Source organism: Humulus lupulus, chromosome 6 (assembly GCF_963169125.1).
Source record: "Humulus lupulus chromosome 6, drHumLupu1.1, whole genome shotgun sequence".
Classification (NCBI taxonomy): domain Eukaryota; kingdom Viridiplantae; phylum Streptophyta; class Magnoliopsida; order Rosales; family Cannabaceae; genus Humulus; species Humulus lupulus.
The window spans coordinates 183,104,267-183,123,603 of NC_084798.1; the positions used below are offsets into that span (position 1 = coordinate 183,104,267).

General features: G+C 31.2%; 2 protein-coding genes across 2 annotated transcripts; both read left to right on the top strand.

Moving 5' to 3' along the window:
• The first annotated feature begins 10,416 nt into the window (after positions 1–10,416).
• On the top strand, positions 10,417–17,812 carry LOC133785719 (protein CHROMATIN REMODELING 5-like). Its single transcript, XM_062224936.1, has 11 exons — positions 10,417–10,659; positions 10,782–10,799; positions 11,436–11,499; positions 11,981–12,074; positions 12,175–12,262; positions 12,363–12,497; positions 12,747–12,938; positions 13,033–13,100; positions 14,228–14,321; positions 15,712–15,924; positions 17,499–17,812. The coding sequence occupies exons 1-11, from the start codon at positions 10,417–10,419 to the stop codon at positions 17,745–17,747; spliced, it is 1,458 nt and encodes a 485-aa protein (XP_062080920.1). The 3' UTR covers positions 17,748–17,812.
• An 11-nt stretch (positions 17,813–17,823) lies between these two features.
• On the top strand, positions 17,824–19,021 carry LOC133782789 (protein CHROMATIN REMODELING 5-like). Its single transcript, XM_062222173.1, has 3 exons — positions 17,824–17,985; positions 18,098–18,169; positions 18,591–19,021. The coding sequence occupies exons 1-3, from the start codon at positions 17,878–17,880 to the stop codon at positions 18,792–18,794; spliced, it is 384 nt and encodes a 127-aa protein (XP_062078157.1). The 5' UTR covers positions 17,824–17,877; the 3' UTR covers positions 18,795–19,021.
• The last annotated feature ends 316 nt before the right edge of the window (positions 19,022–19,337 follow it).

Consider the following 19,337-nt stretch of genomic DNA (forward strand, 5'->3'; position numbering starts at 1 on the left):
TGGCCGCGGCCTTCGCGCGAACATGGCCCAGAATATGACCCGTCGCCGCGGCCATCAAGAATCACTGGCTGCGGCCGTGCGACAAATTTTTCTTTAAAATTTAAATTTTAAATGTAATTATTGGGGGCTATAAAAGGGATTAGGGTTAACTTTTATTATAACTTTGGATTGCGATTTTTAGAGGCTAGAGCAGCAGAGGAGGAGGAAAAAACATCATCATCTATATTCTTCAATCTAGTTTTTCATTCTTCTCAAAACACTTTTATTTTCATTGAATATTTATGTTTATGAATATGAAATATGATTATGGAGTAGTTTTCTTTATAGTTAAGGGTTATTTCAAAACCCTAAACATGATATCTTGAATGCATTGATGAATTTTATTTTTTTTATTCCCTTATATTAAATTGCTTCTATTTTTCTATTTGAATGTCATGGATCTTGTAATATCTTGTTTAGATGGCCACTAATTAAGGTTTTGCATTGTTCTACTATCATCTTAGGATTTCTATTCACCTAATAGTTTAGGATTCTAAGTAAAGTGATAAATTGCAATTAAGGTATTTTGACGGGTATTCTAATTGTGATGAGAAATAGAACCTAGGTTAAATGAATTGCATGCTTAATGAATTTGTTGCCTAGATTAACCTGTTTCCACAAAGTGTAATGCTTTTACTAGGTTAAATAGATTGCATGCTGGGTAAAAATGGTTAATTAAGAGCGCTTAGCTTTAATTAATTATATTAGGCAAACTGGGATAATTGACTGCTTAAGTGTTATCTGCGGGGTAAATAGTTTAATTGGGAATAGGGAATATTATTCATCATTGTTGATAGATTGATTGTTGAAGGTGGAGAGTAATTCTTGACTATTTCTTTAATATCGTTATATCCTTAGTTATTCAATCATTGATATTTATTTCATTTTATGTTTTTAGCTATTAAAACTAAAACCCTTTTTTAATTTTAATCTAGTATTAACATTGGTCTAGAATTAACTGTTGGCGTTGGGGTCAATAGCGACACATTTTAACTGTCGGCATTGGTCTCGAATTAACTGTCGGCGTTGGGGTTAATAGCGACAGTCAAAAGCAACGGTGACAGTTATTAGCTGTTGGCGTTGGTCTCTATGCCTACAGTTTTTAATTGTCGGCGTAGAGTCACACTAAGCAACTACGACAATCAACAGAGTTGACTGTCGGGAAAGCCCAGTTTTGTAGTAGTGAGTGAGAGTGAGGGTGAGGGTGCGGGGACGGTGGCGGTGCGGCTACAATCAGCTGGCTGAGATCGAGAGTGAGGGTGAGGGTGCAGCGGCGGTGAGGCTGAGATCGAGAGTGAGAGTGATAGTGAGGGTGACAGTGACGATGACGGTGCAGCGGCGACGGTGGCAGTGAGGCTGAGATCGAGAGTGAGGGTGAGGGTACAGCGGCGGTGAGGCTGAGATCGAGAGTGAGAGTGAGAGTGAGAGTGAGGGTGAGGTCTGCGACAATAAATAAATCGAAACTATAAGGCAAAGAGGAAAATGAGGATCTGCGGCTGTGTAACTAGGTTTTATGCAGTGGAGGAGAATGATAAAATGTATTAGGGGCGACATTCTATAATATTAGGGGCGACACGTTGCCCCTAATAATTTTCACAAATGGCTAAAATTTCTCAACATCAGGGGCGACTTATACCAATATCAGGGGCGACTAATGATGTGTTGCCCCTAATAATTTTCACAAATGACGAAAATTTCTCAACATCAGGGGCGACTTATAACAATATCAGGGGCGACTAATGATGTGTCGCCCCTAATAATTTTCACAAATGGCGAAAATTTCTCAACATCAAGGGCCACTTATACCAATATCAGGGGCGACTAATGATGTGTCGCCCCTAATAATTTTCCCAAAATGTCAAAAAATTCTCAACATCAGGGGTGACTTATACCAATATCAGGGGCGACTAATGATGTGTCGCCCCTAATAAGTTTCCCAAAATGGCAAAAATTTTGTCTACATCAGGGGCGACTTATACCAATATCAGGGGCGACAAATGATGTATCGCCCCTGATTTCTAGAATATTAGGGGCGACGTGTCGCCCCTAATAATTTTCACAAATGGCGAAAATTTCTCAACATCAGGGGCGACTTATACCAATATCAGGGGCGACTAATGATGTGTCGCCCCTGATTTCTAGAATATTAGGGGCGACATAGAGTCGCCTCTAAAACCAATATTGCTTGTAGTGATTGTTTAAAGAAAATAAAATTTTAAGTCCCATTGATAAGTTTAAAACAGTCCAAAACATGGTTCTTTAAAACTCGGCGCTAATGTTGATCGTTTATTCATTCATGGGATACCCCCATTCCATACGCACCCAGATGTTGGAACTCCCTACTTCACATCGCATGTCAAAGAGAAACCCTATTTGTTACCTAACTTTGGGAAAGTAAGGGGGTGAGCTAAAAGCCCAATAAGGAAGTACAAACAAATACAACAATATTCAACGAAACACAAGAAGAACATATTCTTATTGTAAAACTCATAGCGTATCATTAGGGTCGGCCCAAGCAAATTTGGGGCCGTAGGCGAACACAAAATTGAGGCTTTTTCTTTTAAGTTTTTTTTCTTTTCAAATTTTAACATTGATATAATTTGATGCATATTTTTTTCACTGGGAATTTGATGCATATTTTATGTTAGATATTTTTTTTCTAACTCTAAACTATTACCTATAAAACTTAGATAGACTTACAAGGAATATGTCATTTTTCAGCAAATTATTTTTCTATAAATAGTAAATTTTGGCATTTTATACAAAACAATCTAACACTAACAATGAGAGTTTTAAAACAGAGATAAACAATCTATTATAATTTAATCATCTTGTTTGTCATTTTCTTATGTTCCATTTTCTTTCTTGTTTGGTCTTTCTCTTATTATTATTTTTATTATACTTTCCATACATTTATACGTGATTTTACACTAGTCATTTATTCGTATACATTAATCTTATATAAAATGTAATATATACATATATAGAAGATGAGGCCTCTTATGTTTGGAGGCTTTAGGAACCTACCTTAACACTACAACAAAATAGACATTTAATGGCTACATGGAGGAGACATTATAGACATTTAATGTCTCCCCCTAGGGGAGACGTTGTTGCAAGAGCCATCTAAAGTGGCCCTATGATGACTCCCATGGGGAGACTTTATAGACATTTAACGTCTCCCCCTGGGAGTCATCATAGGATGTACGTGTACACCCTATGATGACTCCCAGGGGGAGACATTGATTGTCTACAAAGTCTCCCCATGGGAGACGTTGTAGGTACCTATGACGTCTCCCATGGGGAGACTTTGTAGACATTCAACGTCTCCCCCTGCAAGTCATCATAGGTTTTTGTATTTTAAAAAATAATAATTAAATAATTATTTTAAGTATATTAATTAATAGAATTAAATATATATATTTTTGAAATAGAATTAAATATATTATTTTTTTAAATATAATTAAATATATTAATTTAAAAATCTAAATTATAAGCAAATTTAAATTATGAATTTTCATTAATAAAACATAAATGTGTATATAATATGTTTTTGCTAATTAAATATACAAAAATGTAATATTTGTTGTTAAACATACAAAATTAACAAATATTACTCTAACTAGCTAGACATATAGTAAGAAATAAAAAGTAAAAAAAAACCTAATATGTGGGACGATGACTTTGAATTATCGGTAGCATATGGTTCGCCCAGTGTTGTCGCATTTCATTAATCTGTGCTAGTGTATATGGCGTAGTGTTTAGCTACAGAAAAATATATTAGTTAATTATTATTTAATTATATATACTTTAATAATAAATAAATTGTTAATTTTGTATAAATTTATATACATACCTCTATCTTCAAGTAACGTGTAGGTCGTAGATGTTCAATGTAATCCTTCAACATCTCCATCACATAATATCCAAATGTCACATTGTCTGCTTGGTGTGGACACTAATATTTAAATAAAAATACTTAATATAAAGAATATTAGTAAAATTCAACTATAGATTTTCAAAACAATTGAAGTTGTAGTTAGTTACTTTAGGTTGCACAATTTCTATATTATTTGGAATCTCGAGATGTTTTAGTAGACTAGTCAGAAAAAGGTTGACCCCGTTTTCATATTCCACGGATAACATATTCGCTGACATCCATTTTCTATCCATATCATCTCCTATATCTATGAAAAATTAAACAAAAAAAAAAACTAAATAAGCATACGAAATATTTGGCAGCATTTCCCCTATATTAGTAACATAACCATCTGTCAATCTAATCAAATCCAATTAAATAAACACAACACAATACAAATATAATAATAAAATAATAAAATACATAATTCTAGACAAAATCGAGCAGCATTTCCCCTATAATAATGATCTAACCATCTGTGAACAACAAGTCAAAAAATTCAAACAACACACAATAAGTTTATTCCTTATAGCTCCCCAGCACACAAACAAATTTTTCAAAACCTACTTCACTAAAACACACAGTTCTCAACCTTCTGTTATCACCGAAACACAATATTTTAATCTCAGAACCTACTTCACTATGGATGAATATTTAAGATATTTAAACCCCTCTAACAAAAGTTTAATAATACTAAAACAAGAAAGAAGATAATGTATGTACCACTTGCAATTAATAGTCCTTGCTAGCAAATTTATTTCACTTTGCAAAGAGCGCACTTTGCTATTAAATTCACAACCTACAAAACTAAATTAATTAATAAATAAAATATTATTAAACAAACTTCACTAAATAATTAGATTAACAATAACTTATTATTGAAATGTTAGAAACTTAAAAACCTCAAATGTGTGCTTGAAATTGAAAATTTGAGGCAAAAATCTCTGTCAAAACCACAACTTAAAAATTTTAATTAATTAATTAATAAAAGATTACTAAATCAATAAAATAACATAACTATATATAAATAACCTACTTAAATTTTAATAAAGATTACAAATATATATATATTTTTATAATTAAATAATAATATAAATTAAAAAAAATCATAAACATTATAAACTTGAATTACTATTTTGTATGTAAAATTAAAATTAAATTATTTTTCTTATTTTAGACAATTATTAAATACATTTTAGCAAAACATATTTACATATATATACTTAACAAACATTAAAAATTAATAAAAAAATGTATAATTTTCGGATTAAATAGTAATAAAAAATTTTAAATAGTAAATAATGTGGTATCATCTTAAAATTAAACAATATAGTATCTCAAATATACATAAAAATTAATTTTCATACTTTAAACTAATATTTCTAATAAAACTCACAAATCATATAAAAAATGCACAAAAATAATTTTTTTTCTACCATTCTAACTATAATACATTATTTAATCTTGAAATTCTACCTCAAATATGCTTTAAATCCACTTTGTTGAGCCAAAAATCACCAAAAACCGCAACTCATAAACCCTAAAATCTCAATATCAATTCCTTAATAACTAGAGACAATAAGCATGAAAATTATCCTAACTATTATACAACACTTATAAATAATAAAAACTTACCTCAAATGAGATTTTATAGCCTAAAATCAGCCAAAATCGTCAAAAAGTAGCCCTGAAATAGCCCAGAAAATCACCCTTCTCCGCCTCTGGTTCGTGCGCTCGGGGAAGAAGAAAGAAAGACTGAATATATATATATATATATATTAGGCCAAACATTTAACGTCTCCCCTGGGAAGACGTGCTAGACATCTAACGTCTCCCCTGGGGAGACGTCCTATGTGGCACGTCTCCCCAGGGAAGACGTTAGATGTCTGGCACGTCTTCCTAGGGTAGATGTCAGATGCTCTTACATGTCTGATATTTTATAAATAAATAATTTTATATTCATATTTTTAAATTAACGTCTCCCACCACTTTTAATGACTTACCTTGGTAGTCATCAACAAGAACTTTTAATGACTTACACCATTAGACTTTAAATATCCCTGAATACTTTTAATGACTTACACAATTGGTGTAAGTCATTATAGAGAGTCATTAAAAGTGAAAATTGTTGTAGTGTAAGGTGAGGCCGGCACTGCATATCATACCATACGCATATCATATTCATTTCATAATCATATCGTATCACCTTCATAATCATAATGAAAATCATACATCATACATCATAATCATACTCTTTGTGGTGATGACATCGCTATTGTCCATGTCACATCTTGAGGTAACCAGCAAAAGTATAAAACTGGAAAGACCTCCTCTATGAGGTAAAAATGATCTCAGGTCCTTGAATAACCTCTGTGCGTTCGCCCTATGAGTTACGTCATATCATTAGTAACTCCTTTGTTGTGTCGCGTTCAGCACGCTAGCAACCCTTTGCTTTTCATACATCATACAAACACATGGAATCCATTTCACATCAAAATAAAGGAAACACATGTTGCATCATACTCATCATAACATTTCAAGATAGAACTCCATTTTTCATATTAAATGGTCTATCATTATACATAACACATCATTTTCCTCAATACAAACAAATCTTACAATTTCATAGCATAAACATAGAAATTCTATCTAACTTCCTTACCTCATGTCCGAGCAAAGAAAAAATGAGAAACACTTCACAACAAGCCTATAATCATAATCAAACGTCTTCTCTTAGAATCACTTAAAAATTCTCTTGCCCAACACATATAACCCACGTGTGCATGGGCCATCCACACGTGGTACAAGTTGTCCAATAATTTCAATCATACACATTTTCATATAAAATCATAAAAGAATAATGCTAATTCTACCTATTAATCCTTCATAGTAACAAAGTAATTAAAAGTCATGTGTTTGAACAATAAGTATATATTTGAACGTAAAAATGCATTTGCATGCGACATGCATACGTAAGAGCGTTCTTAAAATTTAACGTTTTTAAACGATAATTCCTACATGCTTATTTCTTTCCTCTTCAAACAAAATTCAGAAACATAATTCAATTACCATTATTTGTTTCTTTAAATCCCAAAATTCGTTAAACAAATTTTAATACATCATATTTACTTTATAAAGTAATCCATTAAGCTTTTTTTTTTCTTTCTAATTTCTCATAAAATAATAATTCTCATTTATTATTTAAATAGCATAAAAAATCTGACAAAAATTGTAGCTATTTAGAAATACTTAATAAGTTTCATTTTTCCTTTAGAAAATAACTTTACTAATCTAAAAAAAAACTACATTTTTTTTAAATATGAAAATTTATAAATAAAATGTGGAAAATCTCATTTTCTTATATCTTGTTTAAGACTTAAATTATTGAGGTGTAGGACTTATTTATCCTAATTAAAATAATCATTTTATCTTAATAACCAAAGTTTCAACAACTATTATTTTGTTTAAAAAACACAAATGAATTTAAACCATAATCTTTTTCACATTTTAAATAAATACAAAATGCACATAAATAATAATGTGAAAAATACATATTTACATTTTTAAAATACGACATTTATCATATACATAGCTTAGGGTTTAATTTATTGGATTAACTAGCTTTATTTTTCCCATTAAAAGAATTTTCTTATTTTTAACCAAAATTTCCAGGAACTATTTTTTAACCAAAATCACAAACTTGGATTAAAACTATATTTGCTTTCATAAAATATATAAAAATATAGGGAATTTCTCATGTAGGGGCTTCAAAAAGAGCCCTACCGCAGGGCTCTCAGTGTTTCTCGACCCGTAAACAGTTTTCGGCACGAATTTTTTTTATGACCGTATATATTGTAGCTATTTAAAGCATCCTGCAAAGTTTCAGAAAATTCCGAATAGTTTACAGTACCGAAAACTTGGTTCAAACATGTTGTTGCATGCGTGACTAATTTTTTTTATGCGCGTGGAAATAGCATGTTTGAACCAAGTTTTCGGTACTGTAAACTATTCGGAATTTTCTGAAAATCGCACTGATGCTCTAAATAGCTACAATATACACGTTCATAAAAAAAAGTCGCGCCGAAAACTGTTCACGGGTCGAGAAATACTAAGAGCCCTACGGTAGGGCTCTTTTTGAAGCCCCTACATGAGAATACCCCTAAAAATATATATATGAAAACACCATTAACATTTGAAAAAAAAATATGCCCTTTTTATTTACTTAAAAATCAAATACCACCTTAAGAATTAATATGTGCATTTCAAGCATTAATCTACCATAATACTCACAAATTATATAAAAAAAAAACAACAATCATAATTAACATAAAACCCACTTTTAATCATGTCTTGTATTCAACCCCTAACATCTTTCTATCATTTCATGTACTCTAAGAAAGCAATTCTAATCAAGCACCAAGAATCTAACCCTTTTACATACAAACCAAACTAACAATTTTAAAGAAACTTTACACCTATTTCGAGTCTTGGATAACCTAGCATATTTCTAAGATCCGAAGTGACAACAAGATGTATATAAAAATTAAAAAAGATTCTAGGCCGAAACATATAATATGCTACTATCCATTCATTTTTTCAAAAATCCAAAATTCAAACCTAGCATATTTCTATTATCAAGTTTGCATCCTTATAAATAAATAATTAAATCAAAATACAAATTGCAACATAATAATATGATTCCAACATATATCCCATCAAACTCATAATTCCTCCAACAATCTCATGGATTTATTAACCAAAACAAATATAATTTTCATGCAAAATAACCACCACAATCCAAATATGCTCTCATGAACCTAAAATTTCAACAAGAACAAAATAAAAAAAAAAAAAACACCAAAAAGATAACCAAGGAACTAAAATCTCCATATATATCATAATCATGCTTTGACCATGAAAATCCAAAACATAAAGAAAATATATCACTACACCAAACACCCATTACCATAACAAATCATTATAATAGTATTTAAAAAGAGTTATTGTATATGTGAAAAATTTCAGGCGGCAAAGTAAAATAAAATACCACCAAAATGACTAAGGGTGTGATTGGTAGGGGATTCAAAAACAGTTTTATCATTTTCAGATTTAAAAAAATGAAAACAGCAATGAAAACTTGATTGGCACACTTGTTTTAGAAAATAAAAAAAAACCGTTTTTGAAAACTAAGTTAAAATCCTTCAGCAAAAGAGAAAACAACAAATTGTTGTTTTCTTTATTTTCAAATCATTTGATTTGAAAATAATTTTCTAAAATTATATTTTTGAATTAACTACCAATTAGCCCCTTAATGTTTTTAGTATAATCTTACTATTTAAAAAAAAAAAAAATTCTTGCTATTTTTCTTATAGTCTTGATTTTTTTTCTTTTGTCATTTTTACAAGTCAATCTACTTTTTAAAATTTTTATCTATATAAATTTAGTAAAATAATTAATTATAAAATTATATAACAGAATATAATTTAATTCTAATTTACAATATATTTGCTAAAAAAATTCATTGATCAAATAAAAATTACAACAAATAAATAAAAAAATATTTTCACTTCAATTATTATTATACAAAAAATAAAAAATATATATATTACATATTCAAATTTTAGATTTTCTACCAAAAAATTATTCAATTTTATAAAATTAAAAAATAGTTAACGGACAATACATTCAATCACATTTTCATAAACATATTTTCAGACACTAAATCTAGATTCTTTTTTCAGAATCATACTTTTTCAAAATACAATTTTTAAATCACTAATCAATCGTGTCCTAAAAAAATATAACTTTAATATAAAAAAAATCAAAGTTAATGACAATGCAATATTGTTATGAATTTAATTAATGCAATATTATTAAATTTTAATTTATCAATATAATTAAATTTTACTTTCAGCTAAACCAATCACATATTAAGTTTCTGTTATATTTTCAAATTTAATCTCAATCACAGATTCAGTTTTTTAAAACTCAAAAACAGTTTACTGACATTAAACCAATCACATTTTCAGAAACATATTTTCAGTCACTAAATTCAGATTTTCATTTCAGAATCCCACTTTTCAAAAATACAAAAATACAGTTTTCTAATCGCGAACCAGTCAGACCTAAGTTTTTTCTACCTTTCCTGTGTACCCATTTCCCCTTACCCATTTTTTCAATCTTTCTCTTCCTGGTCTCTCTCGGTCTTTCCCGTAGGCTAGTAGCTCTCTCGATCTCTCACTCCCCTTCACGAAAGACAAATCCTGAGAAGGGCTTCACGACATTCGAGTCAAGGGTTTCTCTGATTCAAGACGAAATTACTACAGTTGGATATGATTTAGAAGCACTGAAGGTATTGAGCAAGACTCTTACTAATAGTTTTCTTATTCTTGGTAATTACGAGAAGATTAAGAATTCTTTTCCGTATTTAAGACTTATTTTTTTCTATATTTCTTGTGATGAAATATGCACAAGAGCAATCAGGTTCTTCAGGCTCCTTTCACACTTGCAAGCAAGAAAGTGTAATTGGTCAAGCAATAGATTCATGCTGTGTTAACGAAGCTAGTAGTGCTGGATCTATCGGCAATAAAGTTCAGCAGAGCGAGTCTAAGATATCAGCCCCGAACCCTGAAACTGAGGAAAATGGTGATGATGAATTAAATTCTGAATCGGTGAAGGTCAAAAGGGATGCTACCAAGAAGGTCCTTATTAATAAAGCTCCGCCTATTTTGACCATTCATCTTAAGAGGTTCAGCCAAGATGCTCGGGGTCGCTTAAGTAAATTGAATGACCATGTTACTTTCAGAGAAATAATTGATCTTAAACCATATATGGATGCCAGGTACTTTTCTGACATTTAAATTGTTTTCATTAATTGTAAAAGTCACAACAGCATAATTGTTTGATCATTATCATCATCATCTTGTTCCTAACCCTTTTGTTCTCTTTACTAATTTTAAGTGCATAGCATATCTGCATGTGAATTTAAGTTTTAGCTTGCGATTTTCATTATCCGGATCCTTTATCTTGAAAAACTGTATCTTTCTAACAATTGATTGAAGGAAAACAAAAATTGACATAGGAATGTTTTATTTTTCTTTTTTGTGGAAAATATTGGTATTCTGCTCAAGTATGTATTCACTGCATTAGATGTCAACCGATGGTTCCATAAGTAGTTTTCTACCCTTGAGCCTTTTACATTCCTAAAACTGTGTAGGCTTATCCAGCATTTTGATCCTCAACCAAGGCTATCATGCAATGCATCATTTGTTAGCATCAGATGAATATGCATTTGGATCCTTAGTTTGTGTTGTTTCTGCTCTTGCTTTTCAGGATTGATTTCCTTCATTGTTTTGGCCTTGAGCTCATTGGGTAGTTTACTTCACTGGGCTTTGATTGTATGCAGACACAAATTCTCACTCAAGTAGAAAGTGCTTCTATATTTTACTAATGCTTGTAGTGTGTCATCTATGAGCAGGCCCGTGAGGCTGAAATTTCTGTACAGGGGAAATTGGTAGATCCCCAGCGCAAAAAGAGCAAAGGTTGGTATTTCTTTGGAGTTTTAAAAACTTGAACGATGGTGTGCTCAAATTTGAGTGGCCTATGAAAGTTCCAATGTCATTCTTTTCTACTAAATATGAACAAAAGTAGGTAAATACAACCATTTTGATGCTCATATGCATCAACTTTGTGATCCTGCCATTTCTTCTGTATTGGCAAACATTTCATTATTTTTTTAATGAACCAGTTTTATTCAGATAGAAAATATGAAATATAAAGAACATGTTGGTATTTTATACAAAGAAATATAGGAAAACTTTTTAGTAATGTAAATACTATCTTTATTTTATATGTGGGAGGAGTACATTTTAACTGTGCACTTAGCTCCAGACATTGGTTTGCTAAACACAACTTATTTCTACTATGATTTTTATTTCAACTATGCTTTTAAACATTGTATCTTTGTCTAGAATTTGATTTGTCATATGCAATAGACATAATGGGTGCATTTTTAATGTTTAGCAAGTTTACGGAAGCTTGATGAGCAACCTGAATGGTTGAGGGGAGGAAAGCTGCGTGATTATCAGCTTGAGGGTCTGAATTTTCTTGTTAATAGGTATGCCATTTTATTTGGAACTGTTTTTCCATGATTAAGTGTTACCGTAAAAGTATTATACTTTGGCAGTTATCTGTTTAAAATCTCTTTCTTTTTGCAGTTGGCGAAATGATACTAATGTTATTTTAGCTGATGAGATGGGTCTTGGTAAAACTGTTCAGTCAGTATCCATGCTTGGGTTTTTACAGGTGTAAATGTAGTTATTTTGAAAATTTCTTGAAATTTGAGGTCATGAGTTTTTCTTTAGAGCTAGACTTGAGATCAAGGTTTTGTTTGTTCTCTTTACAGAATGCTCGACATATCCATGGGCCATTTCTTGTTGTTGTACCATTATCCACATTGTCAAACTGGGCAAAAGAATTTAGGAAGTGGCTACCTGAGATGAATATTATTGTATATGTTGGTACTCGTGCAAGTCGAGAGGTAAGTTTAAGTTTTTCCATTACATGTATATTGGTATATGTCACATAGATGTTTAATGTAAATATTTTAATATTAGTAACAGTCTAAATGTTGCATTATGATTACTTTTTCTATGTCAAAAAGTGCCCATCATAAGTGAGGGTTTTTTTAATAACTTGGGAGGAGGTCACGGACATGTGACCATTGTCTCTTTTAGTGCTATCATAATTAGTGCCTCATTTTTTATTAAAAGTTTTCTGTTGGATGCAGGTTTGTCAGCAGTATGAATTCTACAATAACAAAAATGTTGGCAGGCCAATAAAGTTTAATGCACTATTGACTACATATGAAGTAGTTCTGAAAGATAAAGCTGTCCTTTCAAAGATCAAGTGGTTCTATCTGATGGTTGATGAAGCACACAGGTTAAAAAATAGTGAAGCACAGTTGTATACAATACTTTCGGTAGGTTAATCATGGAAATTGAATTTACAACTGCCCATTTTATCTTTCCTTTCAAGTTTAGTTTGTTACCATTTTCTAGTGCTGTGATTGACAGGAATTTAGCACCAAGTACAAGTTGTTGATTACTGGTACTCCATTACAGAACAGTGTGGAAGAGTTGTGGTAAATAATTTCTCTTTTTCACTAACACAGACATATAAGATTTTGTGTGTTCTGCATTGTTGTTAATTTGCTATACATGCATGTGATTACCCCTTTAACAAAACAGTCTAGCTTGTTTGGAGTTTTATGTTTAGAGCTGATTATGGTGCCTGGGAAGTGGGAAGTTTTGTTCTTCTCCCTCCACCAATTGTGATTATGAGCACATATACCAAATCTTTTAGCTGTTGGACGGATTTAAACTCTGTGCTTAGTAATTCCTTTAATGTTTAAATTTGCAGAAATATTGAATTATTAAATTTGAATTTCTTATGTTCTATTTGATAATTTTTGGCATCTTTAATTATGTGTGGAGAGGTTGAAGCAGCTACAATTTCTAGATATGCTAAAATTTTGATGTTGGGCAACTATTTTGTTAGCTGTTATAGTGGAACCATCATCAATTTCATCTGGTGTCTAGATATCATTTTAATAATATATTTCTAAATTACTCCTGTTTCAAGTACTATTCTTTTTTATTCTTACAATGTTGTTGACTCTTCTGTCTTCTCTTGGCTTTTATTACATTTCAGTTATCATAATCATTCTCTGAATTAGCTTCAATTCCCAGATGTTCTTCTTATTTGAATTCTTCAATAAAATTTTGTTATGATAAACAAGAAAATGCATAACATAGTTGTACAATTACAGCTTATATTGTGACTAATAATAATCTAGAAAGGAGATTATGGAAATATAGAAAAAGGGAGTGGATAAATTCTTGAAAACCCTTGCGTTATTGATTATTTGATTTCCTGAAATAAAATAAACAATATATAGATTTATATGTATATATATACATATGGAAAATGGGTATTTTGCTTATGTACTCTTGTTATGTCAGGTGCTTCACTTGCTTGCTTTATACTTTTGCAATTTTTTAGACCACCATTTTATTGACCTTGTTATAGCTCCAAGAAACAGCTTAAGAAGTAGATCTTGAGACTGAAAAATATATAGGAAAGCCGAATTATTATCACGATTTTTCTGAATAAATTTTTTTGTGTCGATGAGGGAAACTTCGCTTAACTTGTCTTACCTTCCTACTCATGCTTATTGATTTTCCATATTCACCTTTTGTTTTCTTGTAGGGCCCTGCTTCATTTCCTTGATCCAGATAAGTTCAGGAGTAAAGATGATTTTGTTAAGAATTACAAGAATCTTGGCTCTTTTAATGAGAATGAGGTATACAACTTATCTTGCTTAGTCATCATAGAATATTTATGATTAGGTACTTAATATTGATTTCATTGCTCTTTATTTCTTTTTGGTTGATTGTCCGTACTCTGAAAGTAATATTTGCATTTGAATATTTATAACTTGCTAATCTTCATACGGAATTAAGACCTCACATTCTCCGAAGAGTTATTAAGGATGTAGAGAAATCTTTGCCTCAAAAAAGTGAGCGAATTCTTAGGGTTAAGATGTCTCCACTTCAGAAACAGTAAGTTATATTGTTAATTTATAGATAGGAGTCTCTATAATATCAGTCAATTTACTCTCTGCATGTTTGATGCTAACATATTTCATTTAGGTACTATAAGTGGATATTGGAACGCAACTTCCATGACTTGAACAAAGGAGTTCGTGGGAATTAGGTATTATGTGTTGCAAATATTTTTTGAAGAATTTAGAGGTATTATATGTCTATTGTTAGTTTTTGATGGATGTGGTTTATCATAAGCAGGGGTGACATTTTAGCTCTTCTCCTTTTGCTTGTTTGATGATCTGGGTGTTTTCTCACTCACTTTACTCTTGTATTATTTTAGCATTAATACAAGTTGATGTTTCTTTAAAGAAAAGTTGACTTTTGGCCAAAATATACAGGCATGATCCGTTAAAAGCTGGACTATTGAACCAACCCCAATGATGTATATGATACGAGACAGGGTGACTTTGAATTTAGGGAAAAAGCACAAGCAACTCTTGCCTAATTGCTTCTTTTGTTAGTTTGATCATTTTTAGCCACAAGTGGTGGTGGAATTCACCCCCAGAACACTCTCAAGAGCTACTGCTCAATTCATTACGATCATCATCCTTCCTTCATTCTTCTACTTTGTATATACTAGACTATTTCAGCGCATCCACTATCCATCACTACAATTACCCACAAACCTCTCTACTATCTATATTCTATTAATGTACTGGGACCTATCATTTGCCTTTCTTTACTTCTGGAACTCCTCTTCTTGATTTATTCTATCCTGTTGGTTTTCAATTGATTTTGGTTTTATTATTGAATTTGCTTTGACAGGGAATTTAATGTACATATTTTATGGGTGTCTTTGTAACTTCTTATGTATAACATAATGCTTCCATGGAAATGCCAAATTAATATTGGTGGAAGAGATTTTTCTTTCTAGAGTTTTTTGTTTTAATAAATTAATATTCTTTAGCAATGCCAGTATTGTGATTCTAGTGTCCATGTTCTGTTAGTGTCTACTGGAAATTTGATATGTTATTACTCATAAGTTTACCATGGATAAAACTTCACCATTCCATATCAACATCATAGTGTGGTTCTAGTTTTCGTATTAAGCAATTGCTGAAACATTTGTGTAATAATTATTTTCAGGTTTCACTTTTAAATATTGTGGTTGAGTTGAAGAAGTGCTGCAATCACCCCTTCCTGTTTGAGAGTGCAGACCATGGTTATGGTGGCGAATCAAGAACCAATGATAGCAGTAAACTTGAGAGAATTGTTTTGAGCAGTGGGAAGTTAGTTATACTCGATAAGCTGCTTGTTAGGTTGCATGAGACAAAGCATCGTGTTTTAATTTTTTCCCAGGTTTGTTTAAGATGCTATTGTGCTTGATATGTTTTTTGAGAGGTTGCTTGAAGCTATGAAGCTTGATTAGAGTGCAACACTTGTTGTGCTTAAACGTCTGCTTTGTTTTTCATTTTGATATAATTCTTTGTTTACTTTTACCATTTTTCTTACTATATTCTAGGAATTGTAGTGTCTCGTAGTCATAGGGCACTCTGTATCTAAGCAAGCCAAAATGCTTGTAAAGTTAATATTAAAGCCATAATTTTTTGATGTACCAACGTTCCAAGTATTAGCAACATTGTTCTTCTGTTATTTTGTAATAATGGCATGTCTTTTTTCAATTGGCATGTTACACCAACATGCTTATGTCTCTCTATGAATTATGTGTTCCTCACTTTATGTCCAGTTCTTGAACCATGGTGTCCAAAGTACATGATTTTTTGTAGGCATTAAAGCACTTTGGTTTCATTCTTCATTTGACATTCAGTAGAAGAATCCTAAAGTACATGGTTTTTTTTAGGCTTCAAAGCACTCTGGTTTCATATTTTCATTCGACATTCAATGGAGGAATCCAAAGTAGATGGTTTTTTGTAGGCATCAAAGCAGTATAAGAATTTTTTTTTCTATGCTCTTTTGTCAAAATTAACAAAACTTAACTTGTAGTTAACTTGTTATGTTAGAACAGTATCTGGAATTATGTTTCTTGATGCTATGACTTTGTCATGTATATGATTTATAAGTAAAATTGAGCATGAAGAAATGTTGTAAGTTTATTTATGGTACTAGCATTTGTGGAGTATGCTATTATTTTAGATCTTAGAAGTTGATGGAATCCCCAACAGGACATTTATGTCAATAAATATATAAATTATCTATGTAAGTTTTATTTTTCATTTCCTAAATGGGCTATTTTTTTTTGTCAGGCTTGTTTGCTAATCCAGCCACATTTATTTAGTAATTAAGACTTCAAAATTAGGAAGTAGATGGATACTTGGTTGGAGAGGAATAAGAGAAATCTTTGTTGATTTTGAAGACAATGTTGGATAGCATTAAATTCTTGGTTATTTGAGACAAGATTCAAGTGTTTGGTTCTTCGATTGTGTGTATGAGATTGAGTGTTTTGTTTGGTTCTCCCATGTTATGTTTTTTTGTGTTTCTTTTCCCTTTCTCATATTTCCTCCTTGCATGGCCGCTGGCCAATTCAGATTATTTCTTCAGTTTGGTTTAATAAAATAAGTTATTATTTTTCAGAGTGTATGGTTTTTTGGTTCCCTGGGTTACTTTGTGAGAGTTGTGATTTATTTCTTTACTTATTTTGAAAAGGCGAGACTTGTTATTCTACGCTCTTTTAATTTTTATCTTCATTTTGATGACCATGTTAGTTTTCTTTCATACTGAAGAAAATTATAATGCCAATATATCCAGATAAATAAAAGGCATGTTGCCGATTTTCAGTGTTCCTGTATCTTTACTATTGTAGTATGGGAGTTATCTATCTAAGATTGTGATTATGTCTTCGTAGTATATTGTATTACTCAATGCCCAGATAAGTATTTGCTGATGGTTAAATTAATAATACTGATTTATTGCAGATGGTAAGAATGTTGGATATACTAGCAGAATATATGTCACATAGAGGGTTTCAATTTCAAATGCTAGATTGCAGCACTAAGGCTGAACTGCGTCAGCAAGCAATGGATTATTTTAATGCACCTGGTAGTGATGATTTCTGCTTCCTTCTTTCAACTCGGGCAGGTGGCCTAGGTATCAACCTTGCAACAGCAGATACAGTTATCATATTTGATTCGGACTGGAACCCTCAAAATGACCTACAGGATTGATTGAAATGAAATCTCCTTTTAATTTTTTAATTTCTTTTGGGTATTTTATGTTATTTTTTATGGGGTTTTTCATTGAAAAATATAATCAGAGAAAATGGTTTTACTTAATTAATGCGTTCATTTTCAGGCAATGAGTAGAGCTCGTAGAATCGGCCAACAAGAAGTTGTGAACATCTACAGATTTGTCACAAGCAAAAGTGTTGAGGAAGATATCTTGGAGCGAGCTAAGAAAAAGATGGTTGATGATATTCTCTTCAAATTCTTGAGAAATTTGTTTGCTTTATAGAGTCTAATAATGCTTTTTGTTTTCTCTCACAAGTTTTACTTACATCTCTACATGTATCATTTAGGTTCTTGACCACCTGGTGATCCATAAATTGAATGCAGAAGGCAGATTGGAGAAGGGGAGTTATTTTGACAAGGTACGGGTCCTGTGGGGGTGTTTTGAAATAGTTTCCTGAATTAGTTGGATTATGTACAAATTTTTTTTTTCTATTAAAAAATGATAAAGTAGATTATCAGTGGGTGATTAGTTGTGGTTATCTTTCCCCTGGCCCTTCAACTCCTTTCCTAGGCCTCTAATTCTCTCTCTGTACATCATATTTAATGTAGAGTAACCCAAGAGGGGTAGCTCCAATGGTCAAGCATGTGCTTTGCTTCCACAAGGTTGAGTCCCTCTTGGGTACCTACGTTGCAATTGCAATTGCTATAGTTTTCTGGTCCCCAAATATTGTAGGGTTAGGCAGGAAACTTAGTTTTAAAAAAAAATGCAATGTAGAGTTTCTATACTATTTTTCTCTCTCATGTCTTCTCTAATTGCCATTTTCTATTACACCATTGCAGAATGAGCTTTCAGCTATCTTGAGATTTGGAGCAGAGGAACTTTTTAAAGAAGAGAAGAATGAAGAAGAAAGTAAGAAAAGGCTCTTGAGTATGGATATTGACGAATTTAATTTAAACTTTATATGCTTACAGGTGGAAACTAGCTTAAGTCTTATGTTCTTAATAATAAAAGGACTTTTTTTTTACAATGTGAAGGTATATTGAGATGATTTCTTTGGAGCAATTCTTGACAATATTTGTAGTTGAGGCCTTTAGAATGGAAGAATGTATTTCACTAATTTTTGTATACATTTCTTGTTTTGTATTTAGTGATAAATGAATCTGAATTAGGCATAAATTATGTTGTAATATGATTTCTTAAACCTAGACTAGTAGACTAAATATTGTAATTACATTTGAGTAATTAATAAAAATCTATTTATGTTACCTTATTTGGCTTCAACTTTCATATTTGTTTTCATAGTTTTGTGTAAGTAAAAAAAGATTATGTTTCTCTAAGCTAATATAACACATGTGTTATACTAAAGTGTAGTACAACACAAATAATGTGTTATACTAAAGTGTAATATAACACAAAAAAAGTGTTATACTAAAGTGTAGTATAACACAAAAAAAGTGTTATACTAAAGTGTAGTATAACATAAAAAAAGTGTTATATAATCGACTATAAATAACATAATTCAACACTTATCTATATATTAAAATAACACAAATTGTGTTATCGTTGACAGTACAATAACACATTTG